Here is a 15,450-nt window from a genome sequence, read left to right as displayed (position 1 = left end):
CTCTGCTGTTCTTTTCACATCTGTGTTTGCACACTTTTTTCGGTAACACTTTATTTGACGGGTTGTGAATAAGACTGTCATGACACCGTCATAAACATGACATAACACCTGTCATGAGCATGAGTAAGTCTGAATGAATATTTATGACTGTTGTCATAAAGTGTCATTCAGTAAATCATGACACTTTTAATACATAGTTGACATTATTCAAAATGTCTTTATGACAACTTGTCATTAACCAAGAAATCATGATCTGATATAAACTTGTTATAAAAGTATTACTGATTAAACTTTAAAAGTTATGTAGCTTTATGTTATTAAAGCTAAAGTTTAATCAGTAATACTTTTATAACAAATTTATGTCAGATCATAATTTCTTGGTTAATGTCAAGTTGTCATAAAGACATTTTGAATAATGTCAACTTTGTATTAAAAGTGTCATGATTTACCGAATGACACTTTATGACAACAGTCATAAATATTCATGAAGACTTACTGATGTTCATGACAGGTGTTATGTCATGTTTATGACGGTGTCATTACGGTCTTATTCACAACCCGTCAAATAAAGTGATACCCTTTTCTCACTTCTTGTAAACACCCAGTTTTTTTGTTTTTTTTTTTAATTTGTAGGCTGTGTTTTGAATTTACAGAAAGTTGAATTGGATGTAGCTAGAACTAAAATGTGTTCAATATCCAAAACAATTTTTGGTCCAACAAGTATAAGACAAATGAGACTATGAGGCTCCTGAAGTGACTCTCCAACTGCTACCGATCAGTGAACACCAATCAGTGAACAGTGTCTCCTGTCTTGGTTTGTACTCAGGCCTCTGAAGTGTCCAGGAGTCGAGGGGCGTCTCTGATGGGTCGGCCCGGTAACAGCCTGGTAGCAGCCATACGCAGTCACCGTCAAACTGACCCAAAGCAGCTGACTGCTCTCTGTAAGGGCTGAAATAGTATCTTGTCCTTGACATGGAACCACAGAATACAATACAGTGGGGCAAAAAGTATTTAGCCAGTTTTAGCCAGCCACTGATTGTGCAAGCTGACAACAAGGTCAAACAGCTGCCATTGACACAGGTAATGAGTGGAGAAGATAAGAGGTATGTAAGAGGTAGAAGTCTTGCTTATTTGTGGATGACCAAATGCTTATTTTCCACAATAATTTACAAATAAATTTCTTAAAAACCCTACAGTGTGATTTCCTGAATTTTTGCCTCTCATAGTTGAAGTGTACCTATGATGAAAATTATAGACCTCTCTCAAATTTCTAAATAGGAGAACTTGTACAATCAGTGGCTGACTCAATCCGTTTCCCCCACTGTACAGTACTGTATCATATTTTGTAGAAATTCTTCTGGATTAGCTTTTTCCCACCCTTAAATGTTTCAGATTATCAGATTTCAGTAGATAACTTCATTGTTTTGAAATTATAATTTTATGTATTTAAAGATATAATTCTTTGCAAATAGAATCATTCCAACTTGTTAGTTTATACATTGAATGTGAACAACCATATTTGCCTCAATTTCACTCCTGTCCTGATTACTGACTAATGTGTATTATCAAGAAATCTCTTAAAATAACCTATTTGACTGCATAGAGTGGATTAAAGAATCTAAACAACAACCCTCACCCTCAATCTCACATTTACCCAAAATATATACAGTGAACCCTCGTTTTTCGCGGGGATTGCGTTCAGAAAAGAACCCGTGATAGGCGAAATCTGTGAAGTAGTTACCTTTATTTTTTTACAATTATTATACAGCATAATTAAATACTCTACATTGAAACCAAAGAACAAAACCTGTTTTCAGGCCTAAGCATTTTTTTTTAACAAATAGAACGCTTTCTTACAAATAACTACAGTAAGATAATAATTTTAATCATCAATACGAAGTACAGTAGGGCAAATTGTGACTTGCGCATTTCACTGTGCCTCTGACACTGCGGCCTGACTCCTCTCTCTAGTGGCTTTTTCTTCTGATGCAGGTGGTGCAGGTGTGTTTTTTTAGAGAGAAGAACATAGTTATTGGTAGTTGTTGTTGCTCTTTTTTCTTCTGGGCAAAAATATTTGCCAAAATTTGTCAAGCTGTATATTTAAATACCGTAACGTTATTGGCACACAGGTAGAGAAGAAGTGCTGAGACTGTTTAGCCAATCAGGACACAGAACACAATGCACTGTGAAAAAAAAACTGCACAAAAAAACACTGCGAAGCAGTGAAAGGTGAACCGCGTTATAGCGAGGGTTCACTGTATTGATGACCCCCAAAACCTTTATAAAAAATTTTCTGTAGACTGATGGGACAAAACTGGAACTTTTTGAAAGTTGTAAATTTGTGTATTCATTTACATCTGGCATATAAATGAATGAATAAATAAATAATAATGACAAGGACAACTGTCATGAAGTACGGTAGAGAGGTGGTGAGGCAGACGCTGAGGACCCAGGTTGGAGTGAATGATGGTTGTTTAATGATGAAATAAATTACAAAAGCATAATAATCCAAAGTCCAGGCAGCACAGAATGAATGGAAGGCTAAGGCTCAAAACTGGTAGCAACAGGTACAGTAGACATCTGACAAAAGACTTGACAGCAAGACAGCTTGACACAACAGATTTGACAAGGACTCAACAAGGAACACAGGTGGGTTTAAATAGACAGGGAGACAATCAGGGGAAACAAGAGACAGGTGTAATTAATCAAGGGATAGACGGGACAACACAGAGACTCCACAGAACACAGAAACCTAAATGAACACACAGAAAAACTCAAATTCTAACAACAACAGTCCAAATTCCCTGAATGGCTCAAAAATACAGATATTAGATAGACCTTGTGAAAGTTTGGATTTCATTTTGACTAAGATGGAGTGGCCTGAAGTTTGTCTGGTAAATCCTCAAATATGTGAATTCTAGCAATTGTAGAATCAAGAGTAAGCCAAAATTTATCCAGACTGTTATGAATGACTCATTGCTGGCTGTTGCAAACACTTGATGGCAGCAATTAGGTTTGAAAACAGAGGAAATATGAAATCAGGGAGTAAACATTTTTAACTGCAATGCATACAAGTTAGCAGTTTGTAATTGCTGTATGTATCTGTTATAGCTTACAATGACAAGATAGTGGCATTCCTACGACAGCCAAACATATTTGACATGCTGCAGGAGCGCCAGCCCAGTCTAAGCAGAAACCACGCATTAAGGTAAGCATAGACAAAAAGGGAACTACATCTGCAAAGTATGACCAGAAAAATGTGAGTTGTTTCTGTAGTATAAAATCCAAGTATTTTACATTTCTTTAAATTTGGTTGCTAGAAGTGAAGAAAAAGTCTTTTAGCTCCATCATCTTTTTACACAGATTTTAGCTACAATATGTGCAGTTGGGCAAATCCCTTAACGCATAGATTTGATGTTCTGTTGATGTTAAGATCACCCTGTCCTAAAATCCCCTGTTGTTATTATGTTAATAGCGCCAATGAAGGCTGCATGGTAACTGAACGTTATCAAAGTCTTTTGTAGTTAAGCAGAAGAAGTATCCCAAATATATGTTAGTTAATATCTATTTCATAAGTGAAATTGAACTACTTTATTGTATAAATAATATTTTTTTATCATTATGTCTTTTTGATGTAGAGAAAAGGTGCACTACATCCGGACAGAAGGTACTCAGGGTGTGGAGAAGCTGTCCTGTGATGCAGACCTTGTAATCCTGCTAAGGTAAAACTTCATGAAGGTCACATTTGCAGAGCTGGTACAAGTCATCATCTGCTCACAGAATTGAACCAGAATGTTCATCCAGTTCTGCATTAGAGTTTTTAAAACTGCCCTCATTTCTAAATGAGCTTGTCATATTGGTCTTGCTCAGCCATGTTTTATCGCCTTTTGTGAACTGCTGCACATTAAGGTTAAGACAGGAGGAGGTTAAAGTGCTCTCACAGAATCAGGAGCTCAAACTTTTCCCAAAGTAATTTGCTCTTCAGAAGTGTTTCTCTGGAACTAGAGGTCAAACACAACTTGACTCCCAAGTTGGATCTTAGAATTTTTTTTATTTCTATGTGTTTGACATAGAAACACTAAGAAAGCTTAGATCTAAGAAATCTAAGCTTTCTTAGATTCTAAGAAAGCTTAGAATCTGCACTTTATAAATTCATAAATAACTCAAAACACCCGCAGGCAGACTTGCCTGGAACTAATCAAGTTCCAGGTTTTATTAAGGTCAATCAATTTCAGAGCAAAACCTGCATCAGACATGATGTGATAATAAATTTTTAAAACCTTTTATCAACTTGACCCATGTCCACACAACATTATGTTCTGACTTTTTGTAATAATGTACAGTATCTGCTTCTGCTTCTGTCTTTGCAGTTTATATGAAGAGGAAATCATGTCTTACATTCCGCCTCACGCCGTCCACCCTGGGTTCAGCTTCTCCCCTCGCTGTTCACCCGCTTCCTCCCCACAGAGCTCTCCTGGTTTGTTTTTTTAACTGTTCATGTATCATTCTGACATCAGGGCTTTCTTAATCCACTCTGGCACATCTACTGGAGGCCACAACGCACGTGTGGGGGTGTGCGCGCATGTGTATATACTGATGGGAGATTCTAAAAAAGGAAGTTGGGTCACAGCATCAAACTTTAGTTTATAATTGCTCTTCTTTCTTTGCTGTTCTATTGTCTTTGGGAAAAACATAAAGTGGAAAAGCTGTCAGCACACACCAGGGCAAGATGAATGTAGGTTTTGATGTCAAACTACTGAGCCAATTGTCAGGGAAAAAGTCTTTCATGCTAAACTGACTCTTTGAACCCAATGTTGATGTTTTTTCCCCCCTTTTCTTGAAAAGGAAAACCAAAATGAGTTTTACTGATCGAGTCTGGGTGGACAGTCCTGACTCAGCAACAGGTCTACTGCACAATATTGAATAATTGTTTCTTTCAGAGGCACAGAGAAGACAGAACGAAAATGCATCATGCCAGTTTAGATTTGGGGACAAAAATGTTTGAAGTTCCTGGATGGATTAACAAATGTATGCAAAATGGGCAATTCCAGTATATGAACACTTGAGTTTTGATAAATTAAGTACCTGGAAATAGTTGGGATTCAACCACCAAACATACATTTATTTATATTTTGGTGACTTTGCCCGCATAGTTTTCAACACAGATCTACAGAAGACAGCAAAGATATTTTTCTGTCTGATTTTAAAGTGACAGCCTGACAACATAAGATTACTGACTCCGAGGGAAGAGGCAAACAAATCCTGAAATATTTGCACTGCCACCTCATGGACTTAACTTTACAAATAGGTTCAAACCTATTGTATAATTACTGCATGGGTGATTATCTTTAGTCCCTACTGATTTGTATTTACCCTGATGCTATGAGTAGTTTCATTTTATTTCTAAAACACTCATGTTGGAATTAAGAGTATTTCCTCATTGAAAATGCAAAAATGAACTCAAAAGATTAGGACTGAACAGATGTGGATCATTAGCAAACCACTAATCAGTAGGCTAACAAGATGTAAAAGCTTCATATGGGACCTGAAAGACAAATGACTGAAAATACAGATTCACAATACTGACTGTTAGACAGCCTGTGCATCCAAGATATCCTAAAATGTTGTCTTTCATTTGAGTTGTGTTCTCCTAGTAGAACTGGTTAGGCCCAGTTCTGGTAGAACATGGTCTATCTTAGCGGCTTGTGGAGGCTGTTTCCCATCCCTGTGCCAGTAAAGGGATGAATGTGCTTGTTGTTGTGCTTGTTGTTGCCTGGGATCTACCTCCCAGGCAGATCCTTCTACCCCACTCAGCTTCTACTTTTAGAAGCTCTAGGAACCAGCAGTAAACCTGTAGTATGAGAGCAAAAAGCTGTTAGGAACATATGGACCAATCAGATATCTGATGCATGATGAAGTTTGGTTATTCAGAGCTTCTGGGAAATAATTTCTTCAGGTTAGAATCAATAAGGCACAGTGATCATAGTCATGTCTACATCAGGTATCATCAGGTCTGTAAACAAAATACAGAGAATTACTGGCTGAGCTGAAATAGCCCCGAACAGCATGGAGGTGTTGTTATGAGGAATGTAGTACCTACATCAAAGACTGAAAATAATAAGTTATTCTTTAAGAGAGGTTTTGTTTCATGTGTACACCTGCAGGTCTGCAGAGAGCCAGGGCCCCAGCTCCTTATCGCAGAGATTTTGAAGCCAAGCTGCGAAACTTCTACCGCAAACTAGAGGCTAAAGGCTATGGCCAGGGACCGGGCAAGATCAAGTAAGAACAAGCACTCATCACCTTGTTGTGACCTCAAACTGAAGCTGAAATGCAATTGGATCAAAGGAAGTGCTGTGTTTGGTGTGTTCTCACAGACTGCTGATACGAAGAGAACACCTGCTGGAGGGAACCTTCAACCAAGTGATGGCGTATTCACGCAAAGAGCTGCAGAGGAACAAACTCTATGTCACCTTTTTAGGGGAAGAAGGGTAAGCGTTGCTTCGCCACTCCATACAGCTCCGTGTATGTTTCTGAACTGAATATGAGGACGGCCTTTATCTTGTCATCTATAGATTAGATTACAGCGGTCCATCCAGGGAATTCTTCTTCCTGCTCTCCCAGGAGCTCTTTAATCCATACTATGGTCTGTTCGAATACTCAGCCAATGACACATACACCGTTCAGATCAGCCCCATGTCAGCTTTTGTTGAGAACCATCTGGAATGGTAAGTAGAGCTTTAACAAATTGGGATTTAGATTACTAAAAACTTTCACTAACTGTGACTAACACCAATAATCGACTATATATATTCCTTTATTTAATCAGGTAAACCCCGTTGAGATCTAGATCTCATTTTCAAGAGGGACCTGAGCAAAAAATTTGCAATACATAGCAACCTGGTTACAAGAGTGACTATGCAAAAGCATTCAAGATTTTAATGTGACAAGACAAAGTGGTACATAATTATGAAGTAGAATAAAAATCTTACATGGTTTTAAACATTATGAATAAATTACACAAACATTCATAAACCTCAAACTGTACTACTTGTTTTAATACTGTGTCCTGTCTTGGTGCAAACCCTATTCCTATGAAGTTGGAACATTGTGTAAAAATAAAAACAGAATATGATGATTTGCAAATACTTTTCAACCTATATTCTATTGAATTCACTACAAATACAAGATATTTAATGTTCAAACAGATATACTTTATTGTTTTTTGCAAATATTTTCTTATTTAGATTTTGGTTCATGCGACACAAAGCAGTATCATGTATCATTAACCTTCCACTCCAAACTGCTGCACTACTTTACGTTGGTCTCTCAAATAAAATCCAATACAACTTTGTGGTGGTAACACAACAAAATGTGAAAACATTTGAAGGTAAACATTGAATGACGGTAGAATATACAACACATACATGTACTGTACATGACCAGTCAGATGTGATGTTGGTGTTTTATTCTGTAGCTTCCCTTCTTTATACTATCAAATTATGATTATCTGGATACAAAAACTTTTTCATTTCATCTAATGAATGTGTGTCTGGTTCAGGTTCCGTTTCAGTGGCCGTATTCTCGGCCTGGCTCTGATCCACCAGTACCTGCTGGATGCCTTCTTCACCAGACCCTTCTACAAGGCTCTGCTCAGACTGTCCGTACAACATGCATGTGTCATTTTGATTCAACATGTACCACATATGAAAATATTCCCATTTTTGGAGATGTAGTAATTCCTCATGGTAGATTTGGAATTTGACAAAGTGATACATGTCAGTTTTTTAAATCACTGATCTATTAGAGCTTAAGGATTTATTAAAGAAGCCGTGGAAAGCTAAAAATGTGCCTCATTTGAACTTCCCTTCTTTCCAAGACCACAACATGTATGTAATGCAGATAACCTGCCTGACCCCAGTGCAGCAGTGTGGACTGTCAGATTGAGTTGTGTGTGTCTTGCAGGCCCACAGACCTGTCTGATCTGGAGTACCTGGATGAGGAGTTCCACCAGTCTCTCCAGTGGATGAAAGACAATGACATCACTGACATCTTGGACCTCACCTTCACTGTGAATGAGGAAGTTTTTGGCCAGGTTAGAACACATCTGCCAGCATCAATTAAAATGTATTAAGTAAACCATCTTCTTAAAGATATACATCTGTAATTAGACATGCTAATCAAGTAATTTTCATAGTTTAATGAATTTAGATGAACTTGGTGTGCATGGAAAGGTTGTATTCACTTGAGACACTTTTCCACTAGGCCACCTCTAACAAGCTAGGTCTCGGTCCGCCGCTGCCCGATTAATTTTCCATTAGGAAATCCGACGAGGCTCAGCCCGGCTGTTCTCCGATTTTTATACCTACTTCAGGAGTAGAACTAGCAGCACTGAGCAGGGTACGGCACCAAAACTATTTGATTAACAGCTGACCGCATTGACTGATTGGCTCATGATTTATGTCACTGAAAACGGCAAACAACATTTAGCATTTAACTGTGGACCACTGACATGCCACCTATCAGAGAGCTGCTCAGTATGGAGTTTATTTATGAGTTTAATCAGGAGCACCAGCAGGAACACATACTGTAACATTTGCAGTAGAATGACTGTGAATTAGCAGCGCTGCAATCCGGCAAGCTGTTCTTAATATGGACTGTAATAAAGAAGAGAGACACACTGCAGATGTGGTCAATTTTCTGACGTTGCTGCTGTTTTGCGTCAACAGTGTGAAACACTGGAACTACATAATGTTAAATTGTGAATTAAAAAATAATAATAAAGTTTATGCATGACTATTGGTTGCTATTGGTTTATATCTTTTGACTGCATTACCAAAATCCAAAGGGTTGCACATTTTAAAAAATAAAGTGCCAGACCGTAATTATAGGCGTAGTAAAAATAATCAACTGATCTGAGCCTTTATCTTTATTATCTTTGGGCCAGCAATAAATTTCTATAAGACAAAATTAAATATCCAGATTTGTTTTAGTCCATCAGGACCAGAACCTCGAGGTTCTACATTACTGAATGTCTGCAAACATCAGCAGAGAGTTGACCACAGCTGTTGCTGCTCATGTCCCGCCCACAATAGCGAGGAACAGAGCACATAATGGGGTGACACATGGGGTAGGACCAACTGCACACTAACAGAATCCATTTATGTTGACTAGTAAGTGATAAAATGGTAAATTACAAAATCATCTTTTTACAATATAAAAAACAAGAATCAACAAAGTAGATTGTTTCAATGGGAAAAACACGCCCTCCAGAGGTTGAGCCTTTACCTTAAGCAAAGGATGGACAAAAAATACATAAACACCCCATGGCTCTGTCTGCAAGAATAATGGCAATGCTGCAGGCTGCAATGCTAAAAGGAGCTGAGTGGAAAGACAATAACCCCTTAATTTGCTATCTGTCTATAAATATTCCAAAGAAATAGCATCTCAACATATCTAATTAGATCAGTCACTATTTGTGGTGGAAAATACATTTATACATGGCCAATAATTAGCTATTAGTTGTCATATACTACCATAACTTTGTGACACTGAATCATTTATTGAAATGAGCTTGTTCAAATTAATGGCATATGTAGTTTAATCTGTGACTGATTTGCCATTCATTGTGTGAACACCAGTTTCTAGAAAGTTGCTCCTTATTCAAGGACAAAGGCAGCAAATGGCGTGTAAAAAAGTACATTCTTAAGTGTCTTGACACCACACAGCACAAAAGTGAAGCAGTCTCTGAAATAGTGCTTATACAACTAACTCAGTTCAGTCATTCCCACAAAAGCTAAAACTGTAAAGGAAAAATTTAGTAACAATGTTTAAATAAATTTGAGTGTACACTTTATGATGTTTTTATTAAAGGTTTGCACTCAGTTGCAGCTCAACAGGACATATGCTCTTCTGACCCTCCTCAAATAAGTGAAGAACAGGGTGTTCTGCGGTTAGAAATGTGAGACATGGCTAAGGTGATAAGCCTATTTTGTAGAAGTTCAGTTACTAGTATCTGTTTAGCCATCAGCAGAGAGGCTTTTTTGGATAATGCCTAAAGTTGAATTGTGAATGTGTATGCAACCCTGCTCAACTGAAACTCACAGATAAGTAACTTATAGATTTTTGCCTGACACTTGAGCCAGGGGGTGTGACTAAGTAATGTGTGATGTATCCTATCTAGAAGAGGGGACTTTCAACCCCAAGTCAGAACTCATCCGATTCTCACTGAGATGTGAGCTTTGTATGTTTTCTCCATTTGCAAATGTTAATTAAAGCTGTGTTTGTTCTCTCCTAAAGCTGAAGTTTGGTCTCGAATTTTGTGCAACTTAACAAAACTTTAAGCACTTTTCAATTAAAACAAGTTTGAACAGCCATTACATTCATGTGTCCTCACTCTCTGTGTAATGGTAACAGTTTATATTGGGGTTTTTTCATGCCTTAGTTGGCTATAGAATGTTCAGTGTTCCCAATGCTTTGATGTGAATGTGAAATGTTATTTAATCACTATGTTAAATACGCTGCTATTATGTTGAGTACAGCTGTTGATTCTAACACACTCCTAATAGAATGAGCTCTTCAATGCAAAAGTGCCTAAAAAGAGATGGATCTGCTGGAGGGGTACATATTGTTTCCACTTTGGTATTATATCTGGTTTAAATCAGTTTTCTAAACTCGCCTTTGGAAATATTGTGGCTGTGTTGCTAGGTGACAGAGCGGGAGCTGAAGTCAGGTGGCTCCCACCTCCAAGTGACGGAGAAGAACAAGAAGGATTACATTGAGAGAATGGCAAAGTGGAGAGTGGAGAGGGGGGTGGTGCAGCAGACGGAGGCACTGGTCAGAGGCTTCTATGAGGTGAGCATGAGTTCTCACTAAAACACCACTGCTCTAAACCAAAGGGATACACTGTAAAAACACACAATCCATAACATTGTTTTCCTAACTGTCAGACATTAAAATAGATTAAACTTCTCCTGTTTTTATGTCAGGATACTTTTTCTATTTGCTAAATGTCATAATGTTGCAAAAGATCATTTTTTTTGTCTGTCTTCAAATCCAAAAATGTATAAACATTGAGATAGGAATTATTTTAGGCATATCAAGGAGAGCCCTGATTATGATTTGCTTCTTTCTCTCTGACTGGTCTTTCTGACAATGTTGGAATGTTTTTTCTCTTCAATTAACAAAAGATCTATTTAAAGGTGTTGTATATTATAATAAAGTATATTTAAGTATTTGGTTTCAACTTGATGAATTTTTGCTGAGGCATTAAGGTTCTGTGGGGAACTAGGGTTGGTCCAAGGGTTGGTCCATGATGCGTGTAAACTAAGTTTACATGGACCAGCTACGTTTACACATGATGCATGGATAACTTCACTGTGTATTAAAATCAGGTTAGTGAAACTTAAAAACTGGGAGATTCAATACTGAGGGTGTGGAGGGAGTGACAAAGGAATCAGAGAATCTAATCAGAGATAAATGAGAACAGCTGAGGAAGAGGCCAGGCAGAGGCGAATGAGGTGATGGATAACAGCTGCAAAGGGTAAACAACTGGCAGGCTAATGGAAGAAAAATATAAACCAAGCAAAGACAAAAGGGAACTAATATAAGAAAAAACAATCCTAATCACAAAGGAATAAACTAAAATGAGGAGATCTAAGTAATTGAATGACACTGAAATGATCAAAAAAGATTCACAAATGAAACTTCAAGTTCAAATGATTACAGATGGTAACAGAAATATAGTTATTGAGTAAATATTCTGAAAGAGTTACGGACTCCATTTGAGCTTTTAAATATTGAAAAAAGATTGACCTTTATCAAGTAGTTTGTTTTCCCCCAGGCGCTGCAACCATCTTCTGATGTCTATTTATTTCTCATTTTGTACTATTCATTTCTTTATCTTTGTAAATTATGTATATACACATAACCTGCATCTTAACTCGAGTCGAGCAAATCTCAATCTCGTTGTAATCTGTTGATGACAATGACAAATAAATCTTATCTTATCTTATCTTATCTTCTTCTGGAAAAATAAAGTTGGTCTGTGCACATGATTTGGATTTCAAAATAATTAACTTTTAGGGAAGTTATTTGTCATCTGTGTGAGAATGAGCATATATTTCACTATATTACATTCAAGTTGTTAAAAAAAAAAAAATACAATTTCAAAAGGGCTATTATTCACAGCTAAACTTCGATCAGGAATGTGACAAATTGATCCTAAACTGCTCGGCTTCCGGCACCGACTGTCTCCGCTGTGCTCCTGCTCAGGTGGTGGACTCCAGGCTAGTGTCGGTGTTTGATGCGCGGGAGTTGGAGCTGGTCATTGCTGGGACGGTTGAGATCGATCTCAGTGACTGGAGGAGCAACACGGAGTACAGAGGAGGTCTGTGTCATCTGTTCAGTTTCACTCCCAGATTCCAGACAAGATATGTGCAACTCAAGTCACATACTTGACATTTAGGCCTAGACACACTCATTTGTTTGCTTTGTTTTTTGTGGTAAAAAGTAAGAATCCTGTTGTCAATGTTGGGGGATGCAACAAAAGTATAAATGCATATGTAAATGAAATTGATGTCTTGCAGTATCCTCTTTTTTTCACCGGTTATTGCATGTGAAGGCCATCAGTATGAACAAACAATAAAACTGGAACTTGTTTACAAAATAGCAAAATAATTAAACTAAAACAATAAAATTAAACAAGAACAACAGAGTGGTATGAAAAATAAAATGTTCAACTGTAACAGAAACACAGCGGTCAAAGATGGAATGGAGATGAGCAGCATCACAAAAAATTATCGGTTTTAAAACGTGTTACTTCTTTTTGTACACTCTGATTAGATTTTTATTTTTGTTGTTGTAGTGAAACAGGGTTATATGTTTTGAGAGATTTACATCATGTTATGTCATTCCCTTATTAAAAATCTACCTAAAGTGTTGCCTTGATTTTTTTTCATGCATGTTTAAGAAATCCTTGAATCTCCCATGGCAACCATTCTGGGGTGCCTAAACGCTTGCTCTCATAAAGCTGTGATGACATGCTGCAGGCAACATGTTAGAAAGAGCAGGAGCTCCTTAAAGCACAGGTGTCAAACTCCAGTCCTGGAGGGTCACTGCCCTGCAACTTTTAGATGTGCCTCTGCTGCACCACACCTGAATAGAATAATTAGGTCATTAGCAAGGCTCTGGAGAACTGATCTACACAAGCAGGAGGTAATTAAGTCATTTCATTCCAGTGTTTTGTAGCTGTGGCACATCTAAAAACTGCAGGACAGCGGCCCTTGAGAACTGGAGTTTGACACCCCTGCCTTAAAGGGACAAAGGCCAATTTTAACATTAACATAGTTACTTGTTTGTGCTGTAAAATTGTACTATGTGTGTAGAAACTACATAATACTGTCCCTTTAATCTGGAATCACACATAGATATCTTTGGTAATAGTGGAAGAAAACAAAATAAGAATAGGATATAAATAGAAACAGGATAACTTAGAGCATGTGTCCTGATGTTATTATCTGGTTTCCTTTCTTCTCCGCTGGTGTTTCTACTAGTGGGTGTATTTCTTAACTCACCAGCATTGAGATGCTGCTCAGAACTGTAGAAAATATTTTAATGAAATATTCAAAACAAGGGATCATTTTGAATTAATCATTGAATTTTGGTAAAAATGATCTTCTTTATAGTGTTAATGCTTCCTTTATTTGAAAGTGGTGTTATCATCCATCAGTTTAAATCCTTTATTGTTTTCAACAGAGGAGTCAAGTTAAGGTGGAATAACTATGATAGTTTGAGAAGGAGAATTATATCTCCAGGAGTTACAGCCCAGCATGTCACTGTATTAACAATTAGTGTGCTGTCCCTGCCAGGTTACCATGATGGCCACATAGTGATGCGATGGTTCTGGGCAGCGGTGGAGAGGTTTACCAATGAGCAGCGTCTCCGCTTGCTGCAGTTCGTCACAGGGACGTCCAGTGTGCCGTACGAAGGCTTTGCATCCCTAAGAGGATCTAACGGCCTCCGGCGTTTCTGCATTGAAAAGTGGGGCAAAGTCACATCACTACCCAGGTATATCAATGTTTAAAAAAAAGTTACACCAAAATATCCAAATTTGCACAGAACCAACTTGGTTTATCTGCAAAAAAGAGAGTTGTTTTGAGTTTTAATTAATCTTTAAAATATTTTGTTTAAAAAACATATCTTTTATAAAAGCTAGACACCGCAGCTTTACCTAAATGTCATCTGGTTATTATGTCTGAGCTGGACTGGCTTTTGGTTCAGCTGAAGTGCTGCTGCTTGCAGGATGAGGAAATCCTCTCATTCAGAGAGTCTTGCTGACTTCTGATCACTTTCATTGTCCCCACTGGGAACTGAAGAATAGAGCATCAGCAAGAGAAAAACACAAAGCAGTTGTTTGGTTTCACTCTGAGCTATTTGATCAGTTTGTTTTTTGAAGTCTTAGGGGTGATTTTGAGAACAGTGAAACATTATGTATGTTCTTCTGAATGAATAAAATGCCTCACCCCTAGCTGTCACCAACACCAGTCACTGTGTGTATTTCACTTTCTCTCTAAGGGCTCACACCTGCTTTAACCGCCTTGACCTTCCTCCATACCCCTCATACACCACTCTGTATGAGAAGCTGCTGATCGCTGTGGAGGAAACCAGCACTTTTGGCCTGGAATGACCCATAGGAATCAAATGGTTTCACTCTGGCTAGGCCTGGAAGCTGAAGGAAGGAGAGCAGCCCATGTTGGCTCCAAGTCTTGTAAAGATTTGTGAAGTGTAACAGACATTTGGTGAATTGGCCTGGCTATCTGTTGGGTTCTCTGTGTTCATCTATCAGTTCACTAGAAGGAGGTTTCTGACTGCAGCCATATGACGACAGTTCTAGTTTTATTAGTGGTAGTGAAACACCACAATGACTTTTCAAAACTCATTATGTCTATGTCTGTATGAGGGAATCCAAAATTCTTATTTGCATGAACCAAAGTGGATCAGCCCTCCAAAATACCAAAATGCTCATGGTAACAAATAATAAATGGAAAACAGGCAGATAAAGTGCATATGACTGGAAAACAACAAAATAGTTCTCAAATAAGACTTCTACAAATCTAAGATTGTTGACATTGCCTGACAATGTGTTTGAATGTACCATTAATATAAAAAAGATGATAAATTATAATAAATTATTAATAATTGTATGGTTTGAAATATATATATATTAGAGGGTAGTAAAATAGTGAAACTGCGAGCAAAAATAGGACGAAAAAATGACAAGATTGCTGTTCATAGCTACATTTCAGATCATCAGATTTTCATCCATCCATCCATCCATTTTCTTCCGCTTTACCCGGGTTGGGTCACGGGGGTAGCAGCTTCAGAAGGGAGGCCCAGACTTCTCTCTCCCCAGCCACTTGTTCCAGCTCCTCTGGGGGAATCCCAAGGCTGTCC

General features: G+C 37.9%; 1 protein-coding gene across 9 annotated transcripts in view; it reads left to right on the top strand.

Moving 5' to 3' along the window:
* The window catches only part of hecw1a (HECT, C2 and WW domain containing E3 ubiquitin protein ligase 1a), a 66,493-nt gene extending 51,293 nt beyond the window's left edge, over positions 1–15,200 (top strand). For all 9 annotated transcript variants that reach the window (XM_032551139.1, XM_032551135.1, XM_032551133.1 and 6 more), the window contains 13 exons: positions 827–941; positions 3,112–3,208; positions 3,639–3,722; positions 4,371–4,477; positions 6,165–6,279; positions 6,375–6,488; positions 6,573–6,725; positions 7,559–7,657; positions 7,963–8,092; positions 10,705–10,851; positions 12,271–12,385; positions 13,866–14,064; positions 14,572–15,200. In XM_032551139.1, the coding sequence (XP_032407030.1) occupies positions 827–941; positions 3,112–3,208; positions 3,639–3,722; positions 4,371–4,477; positions 6,165–6,279; positions 6,375–6,488; positions 6,573–6,725; positions 7,559–7,657; positions 7,963–8,092; positions 10,705–10,851; positions 12,271–12,385; positions 13,866–14,064; positions 14,572–14,683 (1,587 nt within the window). In that variant the 3' untranslated portion in view covers positions 14,684–15,200. The remainder of the gene's footprint in view (positions 1–826; positions 942–3,111; positions 3,209–3,638; positions 3,723–4,370; positions 4,478–6,164; positions 6,280–6,374; positions 6,489–6,572; positions 6,726–7,558; positions 7,658–7,962; positions 8,093–10,704; positions 10,852–12,270; positions 12,386–13,865; positions 14,065–14,571) is intronic.
* Positions 15,201–15,450: the final 250 nt, after the last annotated feature.

This window comes from Xiphophorus hellerii, chromosome 21 (assembly GCF_003331165.1).
Source record: "Xiphophorus hellerii strain 12219 chromosome 21, Xiphophorus_hellerii-4.1, whole genome shotgun sequence".
NCBI classification, from domain to species: Eukaryota; Metazoa; Chordata; class Actinopteri; order Cyprinodontiformes; family Poeciliidae; genus Xiphophorus; species Xiphophorus hellerii.
Note: the sequence above shows the minus strand (reverse complement) of the source record. Positions and strands in the feature narration are given on the sequence as shown.